General features: G+C 63.1%; 1 protein-coding gene across 3 annotated transcripts; it reads right to left on the bottom strand.

Annotated features, from left to right (window-relative positions):
* Window positions 1-1735: 1735 nt before the first annotated feature.
* On the bottom strand, window positions 1736-19950 carry NCLN (nicalin). 3 transcript variants are annotated; one of them, XM_027587364.2, is made up of 15 exons: window positions 19660-19950; window positions 14934-15124; window positions 13863-14007; window positions 13008-13102; window positions 10296-10376; window positions 8158-8261; window positions 7674-7762; window positions 7463-7602; window positions 7052-7230; window positions 5591-5678; window positions 5458-5496; window positions 5197-5360; window positions 3800-3853; window positions 3610-3688; window positions 1736-3424 (listed from the first exon to the last, which is right to left on the bottom strand). In XM_027587364.2, exons 1-15 carry the CDS (start codon window positions 19841-19843, stop codon window positions 3365-3367), a joined length of 1692 nt encoding a protein of 563 aa, XP_027443165.1. In that variant the 5' UTR covers window positions 19844-19950; the 3' UTR covers window positions 1736-3364. The 3 variants fall into 3 exon arrangements, with proteins under 3 accessions (XP_027443165.1, XP_027443167.1, XP_027443168.1); XM_027587366.2 differs by having other exon boundaries at window positions 5197-5357; XM_027587367.2 differs by lacking the exon at window positions 10296-10376.
* Window positions 19951-21987: the final 2037 nt, after the last annotated feature.

Raw genomic sequence — 21987 nt, 5'->3', positions numbered from 1 at the left:
AGCTTGCTTTAGGAGCACAGCAGGTAACACACGGGCCAATCGGCTGCTCGTGCCAGGGCGAAGGCAGACTCTGGGAAGTCCAACGTTGTAGGAGGGCTCTTTTTTTTTTTTTTTAAGATTTTATTTATTTATTTGAGAGAGAGAGAGAATGAGAGACAGAGAGCACGAGAGGGAAGAGGGTCAGAGGGAGAAGCAGACCCCCACCGCTAAGCAGGGAGCCCGATGCGGGACGCGATCCCGGGACTCCAGGATCATGACCTGAGCCGAAGGCAGTCGCTCAACCAACTGAGCCACCCAGGCGCCCTGTAGGAAGGCTCTTGACAGCGCAGGGGTCGGTGCGCCTTGCGCCTGGGTTAAGGCCCAACCGTACCTAAAACCTATACAGGAACCCCATTCTCAAGATGGGAGGTCCTGTCCGCCCACCAGCGCTGAGAAGCAGGATGGAAAAACCCTGGCCGGGGTTACTGGTAGCTTGTTTCCCTGGTTTCAGTCAATGGAACTTTCTGGCTAAGCCACCTTCCGGACCTAGGGGTGGGAGGGCAGCAGGGAAGGGAGACGGCTTGAGAAGAGGTGGCCATGACCCTGGGGCCAGGGGACCCAAGCAGTGCCCGCTCCAGGCCCAGCCCGCACACCTCGGTGAGCCCCGCACTCTGGGAACCCGGCCCCTGCCCACCCCCCCCCCACCCCCCGGGGGGACCAGCCCATCCCTCCGCCTGCACCGCGGCGCCCTTGTTCTCCCCGCGGCGGCCACCAGAGGGCGACCGTGAGCACCCCCCGCAGGGGGAGGATCACACAGCTCACCTCCCCATCTCCCCACCGCTCCCCGCAAAAACCCCAGCAGCCGAGACCACGTGTGGTCTGTCCTCCCCCGTACCCAGAACGCCCAGAACGTAAGCTCCCGAGGACACTCCTTTGTTCTCCCTGAGTGTCACAGAGCTGGACAATGGACGCTGCTGGCAGACTGACGAACGGGGTGGACCCAAGTAGGGTCAGCCCCAGATCGGGGTCCTCCTTGTGGAGCAGGCAGGCAATGGGAGCTCCCGGGCCTGGAGCAGAGACCTGGGCCCCATACACCGCCCCCAAGTGACCCAGTGACTGCGCCCCAGCCATGACCTTCCTGGAACCTGGTTTGGGGCTGGGGTGGGCTTTCGCACAGCCCGATGCCCCCCATCCTGGGTGGAACGTGTCCCCCCAGACCCATGTCCGCCAGAACCTCAGCTTGGGACCTGATCTGGAAGGAGGGTCTGTGCAGCTGTGACGTCGGGATAACTCGGTGCTGCACTGGGTGGGCCCTGACGCCACGCCTGGGGTCCTCTAAGAGCACGAGAGAGAGAACCCGCCTCGAGAACACTGAGGCAGAGGCGGAAGCCGCGTGGCTACAAGCCCAGGAACCCACGAAGCCAGGAGAGCCCCAGACCCCCCACGGCCTCCGAAGGAAGCAGCCCTGGCCGCACCCTGACCCCCAGACTTCTGGCCTCCAGCGCTGGGAGCTCATCCACTTGTTGCTTTAAGGTGCCCCGTTTGTGGTCTGGCTGACTCAGGAAACGCGCGCACTTCACGGTCCCATGTGACAACGAGCTGGTTTGCATCCCCATCTGGCAGCTGGGGGGCAGGAGGGTGAGGCTGACGGGCATGGCGGGGGTGGCAAGGGCCCCTCAAGGACTGCAAAACCCCTTGAGAGTGGGTACAGCCAAATCCCGACCCCAGCCCCCCGGACAGGACACGCGAGGCTGATCATTCGATATGGCTTTATTTTCTGATCGTCCAAGTGTGTCCCACAAACAGCCTGAGCTGACGACCTGCCCTGGGGAGGGAGGGCACCCACTCGGCACCGGCACGCGTGTGCGGGAGACAATGAGCCAGTGCCAGTCCCCACAGCCTGCCCCCCAGAGGTGGCCGGGCTGGCTGGGCACTCGGTCAAGTCTCTGGGGGAAGACAGGCCACCCAGCAGGGCAGAGAAGGGGGGACAGACAGGAGAGCCCGTGGCCCCCAGGCCCTCTGCGGGCCTGGGAGGCTGGGACGGCAGCCATGCCGAGGGGTCGGGCTTGGCGAAGGCAGGAGGCCCAAGACAAGAGATGGAGATGGAGCCCCCAGGAGCCGGAACCCTGCAGCGAGTGGCGAGCTGGCTTATGAGGGCTGGCTGGGGGCACACGGAGGGAGCTAGTCCCCCTGCTCCGCCGCCCCTTCCGTGAAGACCTCCCTGGAGGCTGAGGCTGGTGCCCAGAGGCCCTTCTCCCTCATCCCGACCCTCCCCTCAGCACAGAACACCTAACTGATTATATTGCTAACGAATCGGTACGCCTGGGTCTCCCTGAGATCAATCTCAGCAGCGCTAGATGCCCCCTCTGCACCCCTTCCCTTCCAAGGAGCCTGATTTTTGGGGTTCAGGCCTGGACCTTCCTCCCCAGATCCCAGGTCCTGGGACGGGCAGCCCCGTGGGGCCCGCGGCTGCATCTTCTCCAGCAAACGCTCTCCCTCGACCCCCAGCCTGGATGCCCTCCTAGGACACGGGGGCACCAACGGCCCCACCACACACCCTCCTCTCTACGGATGAGGAAACGGAGGCCCAGAGAGCCCGAGGTAAGGGGCGGAGGAGTAGGGGCCTCCTCTCTTCACGGCTGCCTCCTGCCCCAGGGGCTCCAACGGCACCCAGGTTCCTGGGGTCAGGCCCGAGCTCCCCGGGGCGCAGCGGGGAGGGGGGAGCAGGCGGTGGGAAGCACACGTGAAGGCGAACGGCGCAGGGAGCCGGACCGGGGAGGCTGTGGGTCTTCAGGGCACTGGCGTCCATGGGGGCTCAAGGGAGACGCACTCCAAGGCCACACCCTGAGGCGGGGCCCTCAGCCCCGGCCAGGGCGGCGGGACGCAAGGCTTCCGAGGGAGGGGCCAGAACCTGGGGACCCTTCTTCAGACAGGAGGAAGAGCATCCGAGTCACCAGCGGGGGATCGGGTTGGTGGGCAGGCAGACCTGGGCCAGCGAAGGCGGCCCCTTGCCCCTCAGCCTGCGGTCCCCGCTCAGCATCGTGGCCAAGAGGCGGGACACGGAGGCCGTGCCGGGGGCGTCTCCTCGGTCATCCCGTGGCCGGCGAGCCCTGAGGGCAGTGGGGCTGCCTCTGGGGCTGGGGGCTCATCTGCAGACTTGTCCCTAAGTCAATGGCCCGGCCCCGGGCCCTCCACCAAATGCTCCTCCGGGGGAGTTCAAAGGACAAAAAAGAGAAAGAATCCCCCAAATCCTCAAGAGCAACACAGAAAAGCTCTGTAATTCAGGGTTCCGGCCGCTGAGCCGGGGTGAAGCCCTGCCCTCCTGTGGGCTGCAGCACGGGGAGGGGCGGCAGGCAGTGGCTCGTGGCGCCGGCGACGGGCCACGTCACTGCGTCTTGGCCTTCACGAGCAGTCTCTGAACCGTTTTGTACAGGAGGTCGAAGTGCTGGGGGCAGCGGGAGCGCTCGTGTGAGGTCGGGGGCACACCCACCACGAGGAAGGCCCGAGGGCCACCGTGGACTCACCTGCTTCTAGGCAGGGTGGGGGCCAAGGACTCACCTGGCCTGGTCGACCCCCCCCCCCCCCCCGCAGAGGGGGCCTCGCCTCCCACCTGAGCCTCCCCCTGCTCACCTGGACTGCCGTGTAGGCCATCCCGAGGTAGGCGCCGATGCAGACGGCCAGGAGCAGGTCGAAGATGGCAGGCTTGACCCTGAGGGGCAGGGGGCGGGGCATGGGCAGGGTCAGGGGAGGGCCCGCTGCTGGACCACGTGCCCCGGGCTGTGACCCAGGGGCATCACGGTTCCGATGCAGCGCGACTCACCTATAGGCGTTCATCACCTGCTTCAGCTGGTCATAGAAGACAAACTCGGGGTCCCTGTGGAGAGAGTGCATTCACCCGACAGCCGGGCCACATCCCACGGCCCCCAGAAACCAGACCGCCCAGAGGTGCCACCAGCCCAGGAACGGGAGGGCGTGCGTGCGTGTGTGCGTGCACGAGGCTGCCACTGACCTTCCTGGGGAAGGACGGGCCTTTATTCTGAAGGAACCTTTTCCCTGTTGCTTTTTTGGGTGTCAGATCTTACTCTTTAAAAACTAGGGGCACCTTGGGGCACCTGGGTGGCTCAGTTGTTAAGCGTCTGCCTTCAGCTCGGGTCATGGTCCCAGGGTCCTGGGATCGAGCCCCGCATCGGGCTCTCTGCTCGGTGGGAGGCCTGCTTCTCCCTCCCCCACTCCCCCTGCTTGTGTTCCTGCTCTCGCTGTGTCTCTGTCAAATAAATAAAAAAAATATTAAAAAAAAAAAATGAAATAGGGAGGGGTGCCTGGGTGGCGCAGTTAGTTGGGTGTCCAACTCTTGGTTTTGGCTCAGGTCATGATCTCAGGGTCGTGAGATGGAGCCCTGCATCAGGCTCTGTGCTCAGTGTGGAGTCTGCTTGGAGTCAGCTTGAGGCTCTCTCTCTCTCTCTCTCTCTCTCTCTCTCTCTCTGCCTTGCCCCTCCCCTGCTGTGCACGCGCACTCTCTCAAAATAAATAAAATCTTTAAAAAAAAATGAACTAGGGTGACTCTATAAGATTCTACTGGTCCGGAGAGCATTTCTACAGAGGGAAGACGATCATGGTCTGGGCATCAGCGACCTGGCTCCATAGCTGTGGGTCCACTCTGAGCCTCAGTTTCTTTTTCTGTCCAAGAACCCTGACTCCTAGGCACAACATGAGTGTGGAGAAGGCAGAGAACCAGCGAGGGGCACCAAGCAGTGTGGGGGTATCTCCTACCTGCAGACACCTGCAGGTTCCCCTCCTACCACAAGGCCCTGCGGTGCTAGCTTGGCCCAAGGGGGGAGGGGCATCGTGGGGCAGATGGGGGACCCAGGGCCCAAGCCACCTGATACCCCAAGCACGGAAAGACCAGAGGGTGGGTGGGGGTACAGGGCTGCCCAATAAAACACAGGACGTCGGTTATATGTGGACTTCAAAGAAGAAATTGGCTCCTCGTATAAGTATGTCCCAAACACTACATGAGATACTTACACTAAGAAAAACCTCATTTACATGGAACTCACGTTTAATTGGATACCTATACTTCTTATTTATTGTTTTGTTTTTCATCCTCTGCTTTTACTTGCTCAACCTCGCTCCCGGGGTGCAAGGGTCCAGAAATGCTTGCTCCCTGGTGAGCCCAAGTCAGGCCATGGGATGCTTGCAGGGAGGCGACTGACTCACCGTTTGTCGGCCTTGATGTGGTGCTGCTTCACCTCCTTCAGGTAGCGGCTCAGGTAGTGCTCCAGCGTGCTCAGGAACGTGCCGTCCTTGTCCACCAGCTGGGCGGCCCGCGGCTGGTTGGTGAGCCAGTCCATCACCGAGTCCAGCTGCTCCTGCTGGATCTGCTGCGGGGGAGGGGCGGTGGTCACGGGAGCCCCCCCCCCGGGCGGCCCCGCCCCTGCCCGCGCGGGGCTCCCCCATCCCCCCCCCCGCCACCGTTACCATCTGCTCCGTGAAGACTGGCATGTCTGGGGGGGTTCCCTGTGGAGAGAGGAGGGACAGACCCTGAGTCTGACCCGCCGGCTGGGGGCGCGGGGGGCTGGCGGGCGCAGCCAGCTCGGGGGGAGGGGCTCACCTTCTCGGTCAGGTTGTAGATGACTCGGGTCAGGGCCTCCGCGATCAGCCTGGTGTTGCGGGTCAGAGTCTTAGAGTCGACCCGGGACCTTAGGCAGAGTTGAAAAAAACATGCATAGGTATCTAGAATCCACGTCCGTTAAAAAAACCAAAAAAAGCACAATCGTATCTCCAACAACAATAAAAGCAAGAAAAGCCGCAGTGTTCTCAGGGCGGGCGCCTGCCGAGCGTCCGCTCGAAGGACTGCTGGGCTCGGGGCCCATTTCCTTAGCGCAGACGTGGGGGTGGCCGGGGGCCCACATCCGCCGTTGTCAAAGCAGAGCGGAGGGGATGCCGTGTGGCGTGAACAGCGTTCCCCACGTTCACCCCCACCCAGAACCCGGGAATGGGGCCTGCGCTGGAAGCAGGGCATCCGCCGAAGTGGCTAGCGCCGGAGGACAGCCCTACGTCAGCGGGCGGATGTCCTCATGTGAAGGGGGAGAGCATCTGTGGCCACGGGGGCAAAGACTGGGGAACCACAGGCCAGGGGACACCCAGCACCACTGCCGACATGCAGACCCATAAGAGGGGCTCGGGTGCAGAACAGTGCTGACCGCTGACGGGAGCGGGCCACCAGGGAGAGCGGGGGGCAGATGCCGCGTGGCGTGAACAGCGTTCGCGTGCTGACCCCTCACGGGGAGCGGGCCACCGGGGAGAGCGGGGGGCAGCGCTCTCCCTTGGCTCTCACTCCCTCCACCCTGGAATGCCCTTCTCTTGGCCCACACCCCTCAGCTCCGGCACCAACTCCTCCAAGAAGCCTTCCTGATGCCCCGGAAACAGTCAACACCCCTGCCCACACCTGCTCTCTCTCTGGGCCTCACCCGTAGCCAGGCAGGGCCTCTTCCAGGCCCAGCTTCTCATCTGCCAGCAGACACACGGCCAGCAGCTGGGCCGGGCCCAAGGCTGGCCAATGAGTGCGTGTGGCCAGACCAGCCCAAGCCCAGCTCTGTGGCCACCATAAAACCCCGGCCCTGCAGAGGGCTGGCACACCACCGGGAGAGGCGGACGGGGGTGAAATCAGAGGTGCCCTGCGTCTTGACGAGCGGTAATGGGAGGAGGGAAGGGTGGGGGGGGGGGGGCTCCCTGATGAGGTATGAGGAGTGAGCCGTGCAAAGGCCCAGGGGCAGGAGCTTGAGCCTCTGAGCCACAGGGCAGGCCGAGGTGCCCAGCATCTGAGGGTCACATGTGGGGTCTGGACATCACACATGGGGGCCAGGGGACCGTAAACCACTCACACGTGACCCCCTGTCCCTAATAAGGGGGGCTCAGTAACCCGACCTCAGGTCCCCCCCACCGGACTCAGGCCAACCACCCTCCCCACCACCCACATTTCAGGTTCATTCCCTGCAGGCGCCTGCGTCCACACCGCGGCCCCTGAGATCACGCACGGCCCAGCAGTGGATGGAGGGGGGGCCGTGCCCACCTCACGTCCATGATGCTGCTGCGCTGGCCGTCACGGTGGCTCTCCAGGTGGGACAGGGTGAAGGCAGGCAGCCGGCGAATGGCGAAGCGCTCGTGCTCCCAGGCCAGGATGTCCTCCGCCAGGTTGATCTTCTTGTGCACCATGGAGAACCGGACCTCCGGGAACTGGTGGGCAGCCACCTGCGTACGGGGGCGCCGTCAGGGTGGCGCTCCGCCCTGTGGTCCCGGCCCCCCCTCCGCCAGTCTCTGTGGAGGTGACCCCCACCCCCCAGCCCTGGCTCGGGCCATGGATGTTTACACAGGGCCTTGACAGCCAGGAGGGTTCCAAGCCACTCGCCGAACGACCCCGGCCCGGCCCCCAGCTCATAGGTGCCACAGCCCTGGGTCAAGCTGCGGGCAGGAAGGCACCTACCACCTCCAACTCCCGCAGGAAGGCGTGCTGCAGCGTCCCCTCTCGTGGCGGCTTGGACACGTGCAGGTGCAGGCTGTCTCCCCGGCCCACGGTGTCCAGGCACAGCACGAAGGCCACATTGTCCTGGAGCAGGCTGGAGTCTGTGGGGCAGGCAGGGCTGGTTGGGACGGGCGGGGAGCAAGGGCCCCGGCCCCCCCCGCGGGCCACTCACCTGTGTGGTCCAGGTTGTCTTCCAGCCAGCGCTTTGTTCCCTGGTAGTTGAACTTGCCTCCTCCAGAAGCGAAGAAGAGAAGGTTGTACCTGGCATGGGCAGGGTGCGGAATCAGCTTTGAAGGACAGCGACCAGGGTCCCGACGAGCAGGTGCTCTCCCCCCAGGTACTGAACCCTGACTAGCGCTCAGAACAGGGTCTCCCTGTCCCGGCACAGCTGAACCTCTGGGGAGCAGAGCCGTACCTGTGGCCCCCACTCACTCAACGCCAGGAGCACCCCCAGCTGTGGCAACCACAGATGTCCCCAGACAGGACCCTGCAGCCCTGGGTGCAGGATCTGGGTGGGGCTCAGCTCCAGGCCTGGCATACTGGGGGTGGGGGGTAAGGGGCCCTCCATACAGACCCCGTTATTCCTGGGGTGTGCACATCCCCCAAACCCAGCAGCCCCGCCCTCCCTGCAGCCCCTCCCGCGGGCCGTCGCGTACGCCGCGTGGGTGCGCTTGTAGGTGTAGAGCCTGGAGAAGAGGCGGGCGAGCTCCAGCAGCACAGAGATGCCGCTCCCGTTCGAGTCTGCACCGTGTGACAGCCACTGTGGGCAGGAGGGAGACAAGGCCAGCAGTCAACCCCAGGTCTCACCCAGCGCCTCGCTGCCCCGACCGCGGCAGCCGGAGCCGGCTCCCAACAGCCCCACCTTGCCTCCAGACCGCACGGCCAGGGCGCGGCTGACATCACGGCTCCACTCCAACCCCCAGGAGGACGGCACCCCGTGTCTGCAGGGTTGAGCCCCCAGACACCCTGGGCCCTGCCAGCTCTCCTGCTCGCTCCCCAACACTCTGCACCATGCCCCGGAGCCCAGGGGGGCTGCCTCCGTGTGGTCTCAGCGCCTGCCCCGTGCCACGCAGCACACCCGTGCACTGGGAGGGGGGTCAGTGCGGGCTCCCTCCACTGCAGAAGCCCCCGATTCATCTGGATCCCACGATCTGAAGCGACATTCCTGGGGCACCTGGCTGGCTCAGTCGTTAAGCATCTGCCTTCGGCTTGGGTCATGATCCTGGGGTCCTGGGATAGAGCCCCGCATCGGGCTCTCTGCTCTGTGGGAAGCCTGCTTCTCCCCCCCCCCGCCCCCTCTTGTGTTCCCTCTCTTGCTGTGTCTCTGTCAAATAAGTAAATAAAATCTTAAAAAAAAACAACAACAACATTCCTGACAGCATGATAACTGGACCTTGGGACCCTTCTGAGGTTACAGTCCATACGCCAACGTATCACATATTGATAGTATTACAATGCGGGGGGCGAAGGCAACACGATGCTCAGGGAGGGAACCAGACACAGAAGGCCACACGGGGCATGAGTCCATGCATGTGGCATGTCCAGAACTGGCTCATCCATGGACGGGAAGAGGGCCCACGGGGGCCGGGGGCTGGGGTGTGACTGCTAATAGGGACGGGGCTTCGTTCTGGGGAGATGGAATGTTCTGGAAGTAGATGATCGTGGTTGCACAACTCTGTTGAGTGTTGGACTACACTACACGCTTTAAAAGAACAATTTAAATGTTCTGTGAATTCTATCTCAGAAATAAGTAAATAAACGCTCCACAGCAAGGGCTGGAGGAGATTTGGACAAAAATAATCTCACAAGGCTCCTGCTCGGGTGTGAGGGAGACTGAGGACCAGGCTGAGCATTCTGAGGTGACCGCTGAGGCCCTGGCCTCCCAGGCGGGGTGGCGCTTGGAACAGCCGTGCACCATGGGTCCCTCGGTCAGGACCTCACACCAGGCTGCAACTAGGCAACCTCTTTGCTTCAGCTGATTTTTCTTCCAAAGCAAGACTTTCCTGATGAAGAGCAGGCACCGTTCACACTACAGTGAGCCCTGACCTCGCTGCGGCGGTGGCGGCTGAGAGCATGGCCCGGGGGAAGGCCCTGAGACTTCCCTCCCCGGAGGCTGGCTCGCAAGGCTGGCCCTCGGCGGCATCTGGAACCGGACTCCGGGCTCCCACCACCCTCGCTGCTGAGGGGCTCGGGTCCCTGGACCGTCTGTGCAGACACGAGGCTCGGGCTGAGCACCTGCTCCCCTCCCGGAGTCTGGGGTCCGGGCCCAAGCCGGGCAGAGGGGCCCGCGAGACCGACCCCCGCAGAGAACCGGGCGCTGGGTCTCTGCCGGCCCCCTGGAGACCACACCTCACACACGCGGTCCCGTCTCGTTTGGGGGGAGCTGAGCGCGTCCTGTGGGACACCCCGGGAGAGGACTCTGGCAGCTCACGCCTGGTGTCCCCACCCCTGCCCCCCACGCCCCTGCCCTGAGCTCATCTGGCTTCCTATCCTCTCTGTATAAACCACAGCCGTGGGGTCGACCGTCTGCTGAGCCCTGGGGGTCCTCCTGGCACATCCCCGCACCTGGGCCTGGGCCTGGGCATGGACACAGACACCTGGCCTGGCCACCTATCTGCATGGGACTCCAGCCACGAGACCCACCTCAGATTAGCCTGTTTCTGCTTCCCGAGGACACCCACCCCCGGGGTCCTAAGAGGGTGGGTACTGCTGCTCTGACCTCAGCCACATGTTCCACCCGAGCTAGGCCAGAGCAGCGCCAGCGGTTGGGGGGGGGATGCCCACGCGTACGTACGGGCGCTACTCCGAAGGCATCATAGTGGGCCACGATGACAATGGTAGGAAGGTCCTCTCCGCCCAGCCCTGTAAGCCGCCCCTGCAGAGAGAAGGTCTGTGAAGGGCCTGCTGGCTGGGGCCCCAGCGGCCAGAAACAGCCCAGGCTGCCCTCCCGGGGCGGGGCAGTATTCCTGGCTTTGCTGGCTCTGTCACGGAGGATATGTGAACGAATGGCTGTGGCCACGTGTCAATAAAACTTTATTTACAGACACAGTGAAGAGGGCCACGGTGTGCTGACCACGGCTCTAGCGTGCAGCCCCTCCGGAAACCCGCCCATCCTTCCTGGCTGAGCCGCAAGCCACCGGTGGGCCCAGCAGGAGAGCTCAGCTAAGGACGAGGAGGGGCCGGTATGGAACGTGGCCACAGTCCAGGTCCCGGCGCCCACGCCCTGGCTGGAGTCTCATCACATATGAACTGGCACTCACTAAAGTCATGGGGGTGACAAACGAGAACGGCCTTCTGTCAGCAAAGGCCTTGGCCTCCACACCTCCCGTCCGAGTGCTGGTCGCGGGGTGCAGGGGGGTCGGACAGCGTGGCCCAGGGGTCCGTGCCAGCACATGGCTGAGGCCCTGTTTTCCTGATTTTCGCAACCAGAGGGTGAGCTCTGTGAAGACCTTGGCCGTGTTGGACGGGAAGCTGCTGCCGGCCGTGGACATACCGCTGCCCCTACGGGCTCGGGGCTCTTGCCCCGACAGACGGGCTGAGGCCAGTGCTAGCTCTACGGGCCACGGGGGTTGGGGAGAGGAGGCCAGCCGAGCACCCCCACCTGCACGCAAACAGCAGGGATGGCAGAGGGCTCATGGTGGTGCAAAGGTTTCCAGAAGCAAAGGCCAGGGCAGCCAGGCAGGCAGGCTGAAACAGACCCCCCAGTGGCGAGGAGGACCCTCTGCAGCCTGGCTGGCTCCGGTTGCCACTGACCCACAGCAAAGCCGACACTGCTGCTCGGCCCGACCTTCGGAAGCCTGATTACAAGGACTCTGGTTATTGGGGCTTTCTTTGCCCAAATTGCCATGATCCCGCACACAATTTTAAGAAACGTATTCCTTCTAGAATTTCACTGATAGCTTAGATGCTGCAGCGGCTTCCCCACATCCTGGATCGGCCCGTCCAGCCCCACTGACCACCCTGCCCTGCCTCCTCCACCCGGTCTGTACGGGGCAGCCCACAGCACCCACAGCTGGGCACTCTCCTCGCAGTGGCAGGCCTGCAGCCTGGACGTCCCCAGGTGCCCCCGCACACAGGGACAGGGCCGCTAGGGGACGGTGCCCGCTGCCCCGGCAGAGGCCTTCTCCCACTGTGCTAAGTGCCGGCCTGCTGCCCTCAGACTCGTCCCAACTGCCAGTGAGTTCTTCCCGGAAGGAAGGGCATCTTGCTGCCTCTTGCATACAGCGGGGCTCCGGAAGTGCTCACGGAGAGGCGGACTCACTAGTTCTGGAGAGGGAAGGGGTGGCTGCAAGTGTGGCTCCACCCAAGTCCCACCTGCAGCCACACCCCAACGCCAGGTGGGGGCACAGTAGCCTTGCACCACCTGGTGTAAGCCACTTGGGCCTGGGGCCCAGCACATTCAGTGACAAGTGCCTGCTGAGGGCCTACTGTGCACCAGGCACCAGGTTAGGCTCCGGGGACACAACAGAGGCCACGCAATGAAGTCTCAGCGTCTCTGGCACTCGGGCTGATGGGAAAGAAACTAATGACCCATGGCTTCCGAATGGGTTGAGTGGGATCATCACTCAAGAGAAAGTGAAGCCAGGGACAGGGCAAGCGTGAGAGTGCAGAACTCCGGCTCCAGGTTCAAACCAACCTGTGGCTTTTTGGGCTCGAGCCCAGGCGTGTACAAAGGCCTTGCTTGGAGGACTCCCAGGGGAGGCCGCCCCCCACTCTAGACTCAGGGCACACGGGCATGCCGTAGGCCGGCGGGGTGCCACTGAACACTCGGCCCCTGGCCGGGCTCTTCCCACGTTTGCGCCCCTTGCCCTGTGCCTTCGTGGCCGGGGCCTCTGCCAGGGTCTCTCGGGCTGTGTCCGGGGAGACCTCCTCACTGGGGTGGGGGACACAACGGATGTGACACCACCACAGAGCAGACACTCCCCACCTCACCGTGGGGACCCAGCCCTCCCCGCCCTGGGTCCACACCACTGCTGGAGCCTTTTATCCAGCACCACCCCCACCCCCCCACAGCTGCCAAGCGGCCCAATCCCCACATGGGGGAGGAGAGCAGCAGAGTCGGGGTCTCCTCTGGTCTAGACGCTTGCTTACACCACCACCAGAGGTGATCACAGGCTGAACTCTTTCACGTTTGGCTTGTTGCTTTAATTGGATACTTCCACATCCAGAGCTCAGCTGAGCTCTGAACGACAGGGGTGTGTGGCCCCAGAAAGCTCTAAGGACTTCTGGGAAGGCAGCATTGGAGGGACTGTAATATGATGAGAAGGAGCAGCCCCTGTGCGAGAGAGAGCTCTCTGTGAGTCAGGGACAGCCAGTGCAAAGGCCCTGAGGCAGGATGAGGAGGCTCGATGTGCGGCTGGGACTGGCGGTGGAAGATGGCAGGAGATTCAACCTAATTTCCCTATCCGAAGCTCCCTCCGGTGGGGAAAGAGGTGAGAGGTGAGCTCAGGGAGCTTGGGTGCCCCCTCCCCAGGCCTCAGTGCGGCAGACAGGGCCGGGCACTCACCTCCACACTGGTGATGAGCCAGTCACTCACAGCCTTGCTCTGGACCCCGCTGGTGACCATCTGGAAACCATTGGCAGTGGCGGTGTGGAGCAGCACTGAGGACGGGTGGGGGAGGTCAGCCCAAGCCCTGGGGGTTCCCGGGCCCGAGCCGGCCTCCCTGTGGCCCCCACGCCCCCGACGGTAGGGGTTCGGTCTAAGCCCAGCTGTATGCAGAAGTGACCCTGTGACCTGGAGCACAACGTGGAGACCGGGCACGGGGAAGAGCCTGGCATCCAGAGCAAGAGCTGCTGAGGCCGCTGCCCAGCCCCAGGCCGGCCGGCAGGGGCGACTCCGAGGGCCAGCCTCCTGTTCCGCCCACCGCTTCCATGGGGACGAAATGTCAGGCGGGTCTTTTCTGGGGCGTTTCTTCGACTACTTCTGCTAGCTCATTCTCCACAGCCACCCGCCCCTGCACCAAGCTCGTGGACGTCCTCGGTCCACGGGGCAGGAGAAACCTGTGTCCTCCTCTCCCCGAGGACGCTGCTGCCCCACCCTGATGGGCTTCAGCACGATGGTGATGCTGAGTGTCCTCAGCAAGTGGGACAGACAAACCCAACAGACGCCCACAGGTTCCATAAACCATCCAGAGGCTAGTTGAGCAACACCTCCCTCCAAATTAGTGGTTCTCGAGGTTTTGTTTGCATGGGATCAGCGGGGGGTGGGGGGCTGCAAAATGCAGAGTCTTGGCCTCAACCCAGAGACGGTGGCACAGCAGGGTGGGGTGGGGGGGTAGGGCCTGCAAACCCGCGTGAGACAGGGCCCCGGAAACGGTGTGGCGTGGCCACAGCCGGCTCCGCTCATGTAGCCCGAGCCCACCTTCGGCAGCCGAGGCGGAGCCCTGGGCGGCGGATGCGGCCTGCGTCTGCTCATAGATGGACAGCAGGGCCTCGTCCTCTACAGCAAAATACACGGGGACGACAGTCTCCATGGCCAGCATCTCCGGCTCGGTCTCCATGAATTGCTGTGGAAGAGACACACGTTGAGGGGCTTCTAGTCTGGGGGTGGGGGTGCCCAGGGGCTGTCCCTGGGGTGCAGGCACGCCTCCTCTCAGGCTGGCTAGCAAGGCTAGGATCACGCTGGAAAGGGTGCCGACGGTACGAGCGGGACGAGGACGGAGGGACGGGGGGCTGGCAATGCCCACGGGGCCCCCAGGCGGTACCCATCGGGGAGGAAGCCGGTTGGGAGAATGGGCGAGGGGGGCCAGCCAGGTCTGGGGTCCAATCTGGTGTCACCGGGGGCTGCCCCCAGCCCCACTGGCCATCACACCCTCCTCTGTGAGTGGGCGGCGGATGCTGGCACCCTGGTCCGATGGAGGGAGCCCCACACAAGTGGGCACAAGGTGCCCGGCACTAAGCTGGCCTTCGGTAGCCTGACCTCCCCTCCACCACCCCACAGCTGCGCCTCATCTGCAAAAGCATCTTCATCCGAGGTGTCTCACGGGATCCTATCAGAACCCCCCCCCCGGCACAGTGGACGTCAGGCGGGTCACTCTCTGTGGGGCGTCCTGGGCGCTGGTGGAGCTCAGCAGCGTCCCCAGCTCCACCCGCCGGACGCCAGGAGCTCCCCAATCCTAATGAGCACAGATGTGCCCAGACATGGCCCAGTGTCCCTCAGGGACAGGATCTGTCCGGCCGGGAGCGGGCAATGATGAAGGCAAACAGGCACCATCCTGCTTCCTGAAGGGCACAGACAGCTTTTCAAAGGCCAGTGGGAGTCTCCCCAGACACAAGGCACCCGAGCACTGACAAACGCAGGACCAAGGGGCGCGCTACCATCTACCATCACTTCCCCCAGGCGCTGGCACGTGGCAGCAACCTGCCCAAGGCCACCTGGCTGACTGCAAACCCGGTGTTCCTTCTTCCATGGAAGGTGAGGGTGCAGACTCACCCGGATGACGTCCTGGGGCACGGCGGCCATGGCCCGTGGCAGGATGATGACCACGGCACCAGCCGACTGCCGCAGGGCCTTCTGGTACTGCTCGTAGGAGAAGTCCAACAGCCGCATGAGCACACAGCGACGGCTCAGCACGTCGGCGTCGATGGTGCGGGCCTCCGTGTTGAGCACTGCGTTCCGAGTGCCTGCAGGAGGGCAGGAGGGTCTCCCTCAGAGGGGCACCGGGGCCCCACCTGGAGACCACCTACATGTCCTGTTACTGGGTGCTGGACAGGACCACGTCCGCCAAGGCCAGCCCCTCACTGCCCGCCGGTGCAGTGCCCACTGCAACCCCGGTGAGTCACAACCCACCCCCCCGGGCACTGTGGGGGGCTGAGCAGCATTCCCCACCTGCTTGGTGCCGCCTGGAGCTCTCCCAGTTGTGACAACCACAGATGTCCCCAGACACTGCCCAGCGTCCCCTGGGACAGTATCACCCCAGGTCTACATCCAAGGGCCATTTCCCACCTCTCTTCAGAGAGCTGAAGAAAGCTCCAGAAAATCAGGAAGAGCGCTACAGCCGGAGTTTCCAGGCAACTGTACCCTACCCCCCACCCGAGAAGTGGCGGGTCAGAACCAGGGTGGCACAGACAGCTTTTCAAAGGCCAGTGGGGGTCTCCCCCAGACACAGGGCACCCCGAGCACTGACGTTAAACGCAGGACCAACGAGCGCGCTACCATCTACATCACTTCCCACAGGCGCCGGCACGAGGCAGGCCCTCAGGGGCCATCTGTCCCCGTGCACTGCTGGGAAAGGGGGCTCGGGCAGCTCCAGGGTCACGGCACTCAACTGGGGTGCTGCCAGAAATCCAGGTTTTACATCCAATCACCCAAATGCCAAAGGTAAGCAATGACTCCAAATGTTTCAAAAGCTGCACCCCGACCCAGGATGCACAAAACAAGCAAATCACGTTGCATGTGGGGGACTGGACGGGCCCCCCCCCCCCCCGCCCCCCGGGGTCTCCAGTTTGGGATGCACACAGTAAGCACTCAAAAAGACAGATGCAGAGAAGTGGCCTGGCTTCCCAAGGGGAGCCCAGCCTGGCAGTCCCGGAGGTCCAAGCTGCAGAGGGAGGCATCGCCCGTCCACACAGATGAGAACCTACGCTAGGCCACCGGGGCCCCCCACGTCCCCGCCTCTGCTTTCCAGGAAAGTGCCATCTGGGAGAGCAGGTAGGTGGGAGATGGCTGGCTTCCAAGGGAGCGTTCTGTGGGGCTGGGCAGGGGAAGCGGACAGCGTCCCGGGTGGGAAGGCCATCTCAGGAGCAGGGGGCCTGTGACCAAGGAGCAAGGTTGGGCCAGGGGTCCCAGGGCTGGAGGGGGTGCTCCCTGCCTGCACTCCCCCAGCCCTCCAGGGGCCTTTTCTCTGATTTAGGCCATTGGGGTGGAAGCCCCAGGAGGGCTGAGCAGGGAGAGGGCAGCAAGACCTTCAGGACGTCCTTGAAGCTCCCGGAATGCCGAATGCCGGAAGGCCCCTCCCCCATGCCCCACCTGTCCTGCACGCTCAGCCTCCCAGAGGCCCTCCAAATCCGCTGGGGGTGGAGACACAGAGGACCACCTGTGGAGCCTACTGTGTGCTAGGCTCCGCAGGCCTTGGGCCTGGTGCCCCTGCAGGGCAGGAATCCCCACTTCCCAGAGGGAGGAGGCCAGAGAAAGGAAGGGGGGGAGCACAGCTGGGTGGATGTGGGCACCCCCCCCCCCCCCAACCAGGGCAGAGACCCTCTCATGCTGACGGAAAAGCTGGAGCCGGCGCTCTGTCTGGACAGGAAGAGGTCAGGCTGGGCGGACGACACAGAGGTGGGTGCCAGACACCGGGACAGAAGTCACCGGTTCTCACCACAGGGCCGGACCCAAGCAGGGGTGGCAAACTGCTCCATCAAGGGCCAGAAGGTCAGCCCTCTCCCCTTGTTGGCCACACCGGCTCTGTCTCAGCTACTCAGTTCTGCTGCTGGAGATGCACGCCAAACAGCGGGAGGGGCCGCGTGCCAGTAAAACTTTATTCACAACAGTGGGTCAAGGAAGCTGACGTGGGTGCTGGGAGGCTAACGGCCCCACCTGCCGGGGCCTCGTGTGAACCAGGGGACTGAGTGAGAGAGGGAGGAATGGGGCTGCTCAAGGCAGCAAGGGCCCACAGCAAGCGTCACCTGGGAGGGCCAGAGTCTGCCGGGCAGGAGGGGTGAGGTCACACCCCGTGGCCTTGTACCTGGTGGATCACCCTCGGCCCTGCTCACACTTCAGCACAAAGAGCACACGCCTCTCCTTCCCAGCAGCTGTCAGCTTGCATGTCTCAAGAGGAGTGAACAGGAAGTGAGGAAAGACCCAGAGCAAGGGTTGCACCAGGAGGCAGGGAGTCTGCAGGTGTGGAGAGGGCGCTTAAGACACCGGGGAGACCGCAATCCGTGGTGACCCAGCAGAGCCGCTCTTAGAACAACACCGGCCAGGAGAGGCCTGAGGCTCCCTCCAGCCACACCAGAGGGGCCTCACCCCCAACCACCCACTTCCCCCTATCAGCACCTGCACCCCCTCCGGCTTCTCCCCAGGTGGACACACCTGCTGTGACTGGCAGGGGGCCAGGAGGTGTGTGAGCTGCACACGCAGGACCTCATCCAAGCTTCAAGAGCCAGGCCACAAGCAGCACTTGGCTGAGGCAGGTGTCGTGCCCCCTGCCCCAGGCCCCTGCGGTCACCCCCAGAGCCCAAAGGCCTTCACAGAGGCCACACATGAGGCAGGCAGCCCCTGGGCTTCTTAGTAGAAGCAACACAGATGAGGGCGTGTAGGCAAAGATGTCAGTCACAGAAAGGAATGGGAGGGAATCCCAGGCTTAGGGACAATGGACTCAGGGAGGGGAGAGAAAGCAGTATGGAAACCGAAACTCGGGATCCAGAGAAGGGGGTTATCTCAAGTCCTAGGACCTGGGCCTTCGGGAGGGCAGATTCCTCTGGGAAACCAACAAAAGCTCTAGACCAGGATGGCAGCCACCAGCCACATTTGGCTATTTCAGTTTATTACGACTGTACAACACTCAGATTTCCCCTCCTGCCTTGCCCGAGCCACAGCTCAAGTGCGCAGTGGCCCCCCGTGGCTGCCGGCTCCTGTATTAGCACACAGCACACACCCACCGTCACACCAGACAACGCGGGTAGAGACCCTTCCTCCAGGGGAACGTGAAACATCCTGCAAAAACGTGCCCACGACATCGGGGGCTCCTGGTCTTCCCTCCCACCCCTCCCAAGCCTGGGCCCTCAGGTTTAAGAGCATCACTCACCACGGCCTGCCTGCTCGGCACTGAGGGCATGCAGGGCCGGGTGGTTCTCTGTGGGGGGGCACCCTGTGCGCTGTGTGGTGATGAGTGGCATCCCCGGCTCCCACCCACTTGATGCCAGGACCCCACTCCCCACTTGTGACAACCACGAAGTCATCACCCAATGACCCCTGGGTTGACAACCACTTCTCTAAACAGCAACAGCCTAACTCTGGGGTGAGGAGGGATCTGAGGGGAAGTCTGGGCATGTCTCCAGGGACTGGGACTCCCCAAGGACTTGGCTGGGGGTCCACGGGGCTCAAAGCTGAGGAGAACCAGAACTGGGGAGGGAGCTCCTTTCTGAAGAGAGCAGAGTCTGACTCGCAGGGACCCAAGGCACCAAGCTGGAAGAAAAACCAGAGGCCAGCAGGTCCTGGAGCACCAGATACAGTTACAGCCGGGCAGAGATGAGAGAATTTGGAATTCGGGCTTAGGGGCTGGGATCAGCACCTTGACAGGAGAGGCAGGAGGGGGCAGCAAGGAGCTGTGCTGGATCCAGGCCCAGGAGGTCCAGAGGGAGGACCGAGTAGGGGCCAGAGACAATCCAGGATTCCTGGAGAGAGGGAGCAAGTGGGATAGCCAACGCTTGTGTGTGCGTGTGTGTGCGCGCGCACTAAAGGAAGGGGCAGCACACAGGGTCCAAGGGACCCCCCAGAAGCCCACAGGCATGGGGACTGAAACGGGGAGGGGGGCTTGGGTAAGTAATCTGAGGAGCCTGATTCCTGCGCTGGGCCCAGAGAGCAGAGAGCCCGGAGAGGTGGGCCTGGATATGAGGCCAGGCCTGGGTTAATGATCTGAGCTCCTGAGCCCCCAGGGGGGAATACTGGCACTGAACAAAAAGCGCTGGGGTACCCGTGGGGGGGCCGAGAACGGTCAGGGCTGGCTGGACCTGCCCATCGGGTGCCCCGGCCTGGCAGAAACCAGGCCGAGGAGGCTCGTCTCCAACTTAGCTCCCAAAGTGGGAGCTCTGGGCGCAGGGGCGTGACCCAGTGAGGATGGGCACCGGGGTGGCGTCCGGGGAAGGGGGCTTGGGCAGTGCGACTCTGGCCCGCCTCGGAATCAGAGAGAGGGGACCCAGGCAGGGGTCCAGGCGCACAGACAGCTTGGCCTGCGGGTCGCAGCTGCGGGGTCTGGGGCACGTTGTCCTTGTCCGGGGCCAGGGGCCGGGGCTGGGGGAGCCATCGCTGAAGGTTCCGGGGGCACTGGACACCGAGGCCTGGGGGCGTCGCAGGGGTGCAGGCACGCAGGCTCTGACTTGTCTGGGGCTGCCTACGGGTCTGCGGGGCTCAGCGGGGTCTGCGCGCGGGACTGCAGCTGGACGGGCCGGCGCGGCGGGTCCTGGGGCTCGGGGGAGGCCGGGGGAGGCCGGGGTGCACGCACCGTAGGGCTGCCCCTGCAGGTCGTACTGCTGCATGCGGTAGACGGTGAACTCGTGCGCCGCGTCGGCGGCGGGCAGCGGCGGCGCCACGAGCAGCAGCACCGCGGGCAGGAAGACGATGAAGCCGAGCGGCAGGCACGACGCCTTCAGCATGTTCTCCAGCACCTCGCCCGCTTCTTCCAGCATCCTGGCCGGCGGCGGGGCCGCGCGGGGCGGCGGCGGGGACGGGACAGCGGCGGCGGCGGCGGCTCCCGCGGACTCACCTCAGCATGGGTAGCCGCCGGGGTCCTGCGAGCGCCGCGCCGGGCAGCCCGCGCCGTCTCCGGGGTCCTGCGGGCACCGCCACGGGCCGCCCCGCCCGCCGCGCTGCCTCCGGGGAGTTGTAGTCTTCCTGGCGCGCGCGGAGCTTCCTGGGAGTGGTAGGCCCGCTCCGTTACTTCCCCGTGGAGGACGCCGTGATGGACTGTGTGGCTAGACCTAAGGGTGAAGTTTCACGTAATACGCGAGTCAGAAAAATACGGAGACTTTAAAGCAACTCTTTGCAGTGGAACTTTCTCAAACGCTGTCTTCGTGGCGGGGGGGGGGGGCCGCGGGGAGGAGGCGAGAGGCGGGGCAGGACGTGACCTTGCGACCCGGAAGGAAGTTGGAACGAGAGCCGAGAGGGGCCCGCCTAGGGCGCGCAATCTCCTGGGAATTGTAGTCCTGTTACACAGGCACAAGGGCTCACGGGAGCTGTAGTCTTCCTCGTCGAAGTCAGAAAATCACTTAAAACCTCCAAGGAACGTGGATGCTAAACTCCATGAAGGCAAAGACTTTTGTCGGCTTCCTGCGTTAATGTATCCCCAGAACCCAGTGCCAGGCCTGGCACACAGTGGGTGGGTTATGCCGTTTTTGGATGAATGAATGAAAGAAGAATAAAGAAATCATGTTAGAAGTTTCCTAAAGGGATGGCGCAGTGGGTTATGGGACTTGTAGTCTGGCGCCTGGAGTTTGTGAAGGGGTTGGTGATAGGCTTATTTATACTGAAGGCTTGTTCATATTTGGAGCATACTCATAGCAAAAAATAGATTTCGTTGTTCATCGGAAATGCAAATTTAACTGGGTGTCCCAAATTTGTATTTTCGAATCTGGCAACCCTAAGAACCCAGTGTGTCCGGGCCAGGGATCCTAAGGAGCATCAGTAACGCATACCCCCTCCTCCAGATGGGAAGACTGAGGCCACGGGGTGCGGAACACGAGAGCCCCAGTGAGCTGACGTCCAGGCTCCCATACGGCCGCCCCCCTTCTGTCCCAGGTGCGAGGTGGCGCTGACTCACAGCATTCGGGATTCAAGTCCCAGCACCTCCCCTTTCCCAGCTGTGTGACCTTGGGCAGATTGCTCCACCTCTCAGAGCCTGTTTCCTCAGCTGCCTGACATGATGATAAATAATCTCACGACCTTTGCCCACTCCCCCAGGGGTAAGAATTCAATAAGATGATCCCCGTGAACTGACTCCAGAGAGAGCCAGGCACACATTCCGTGCTCCGAACGTGTTGGTGTAATGGGAACGCACTTGGCTGCATCTGCTATCCCAGCTCCCCCGCCTCTCCGCAGGGCTGACATCTTACCGAAATGACCTCTGGCTGTTTGTCACCCCCACCAGAGTCTGGACCTTTATGGGGGCAGGCAGCAGGCTGTTTACGGGTGCAACCCCTGTGCCCAGAAGAGAGCCTGACACACAGTGGTTAAGTGAATGAATGAGTGAGATGAATGAGAAGTGAGGGCCCCAGCACCAGCCCACCCCTCCTAGTCCTATCTCCTGCTTCCGGGGAGCTCCTGGGCCTGAGGAGTCAGAGATGGCCTGGCAGGGCAGGGAAAAAGGACCAGAACTCATTCTGGCCCCCGTGCTCTTCGCACCTGTTCCTTCCATCTGCCGCCCCGCCCCCCGTTCTTCCAGGTTGGGCTATGAACGCACAAGATACACACGCACACTTACCCAGAGACAGCCCAAGAAGGGGGCCTGAGCCTGACTCAGATAACAAGGCTTGGACCCTAGAGCTGCTCATGCTGCCTCCTCCTCGGAGTCAGAGTTTTCCTGCCTGGAAAGTGGAGAGATTCAACGAATCCCTAACAAGCAGGGATCAAGAAGCCACCTGCCTGCCGCCGCCACTTTGAATCCCAGATCTGCCCCTTCCTAGCTGTGCGACCTTGGGTCAATTACCTAATCTCTCTGGTCCTCAGTTTCTCCATCTGTAAAATGGAGTTGACGGTGGTAGCGGATTTCAGGGGAATAAATTAGTTAATACAAAGGCGAAGGGAGCAGGGCCAGGCACAGAGTAAAACATAAGGC

The sequence above is a fragment of the Zalophus californianus genome, chromosome 1 (assembly GCF_009762305.2).
Source record: "Zalophus californianus isolate mZalCal1 chromosome 1, mZalCal1.pri.v2, whole genome shotgun sequence".
In the NCBI taxonomy this organism is placed as follows: Eukaryota; Metazoa; Chordata; class Mammalia; order Carnivora; family Otariidae; genus Zalophus; species Zalophus californianus.
Note: the sequence above shows the minus strand (reverse complement) of the source record. Positions and strands in the feature narration are given on the sequence as shown.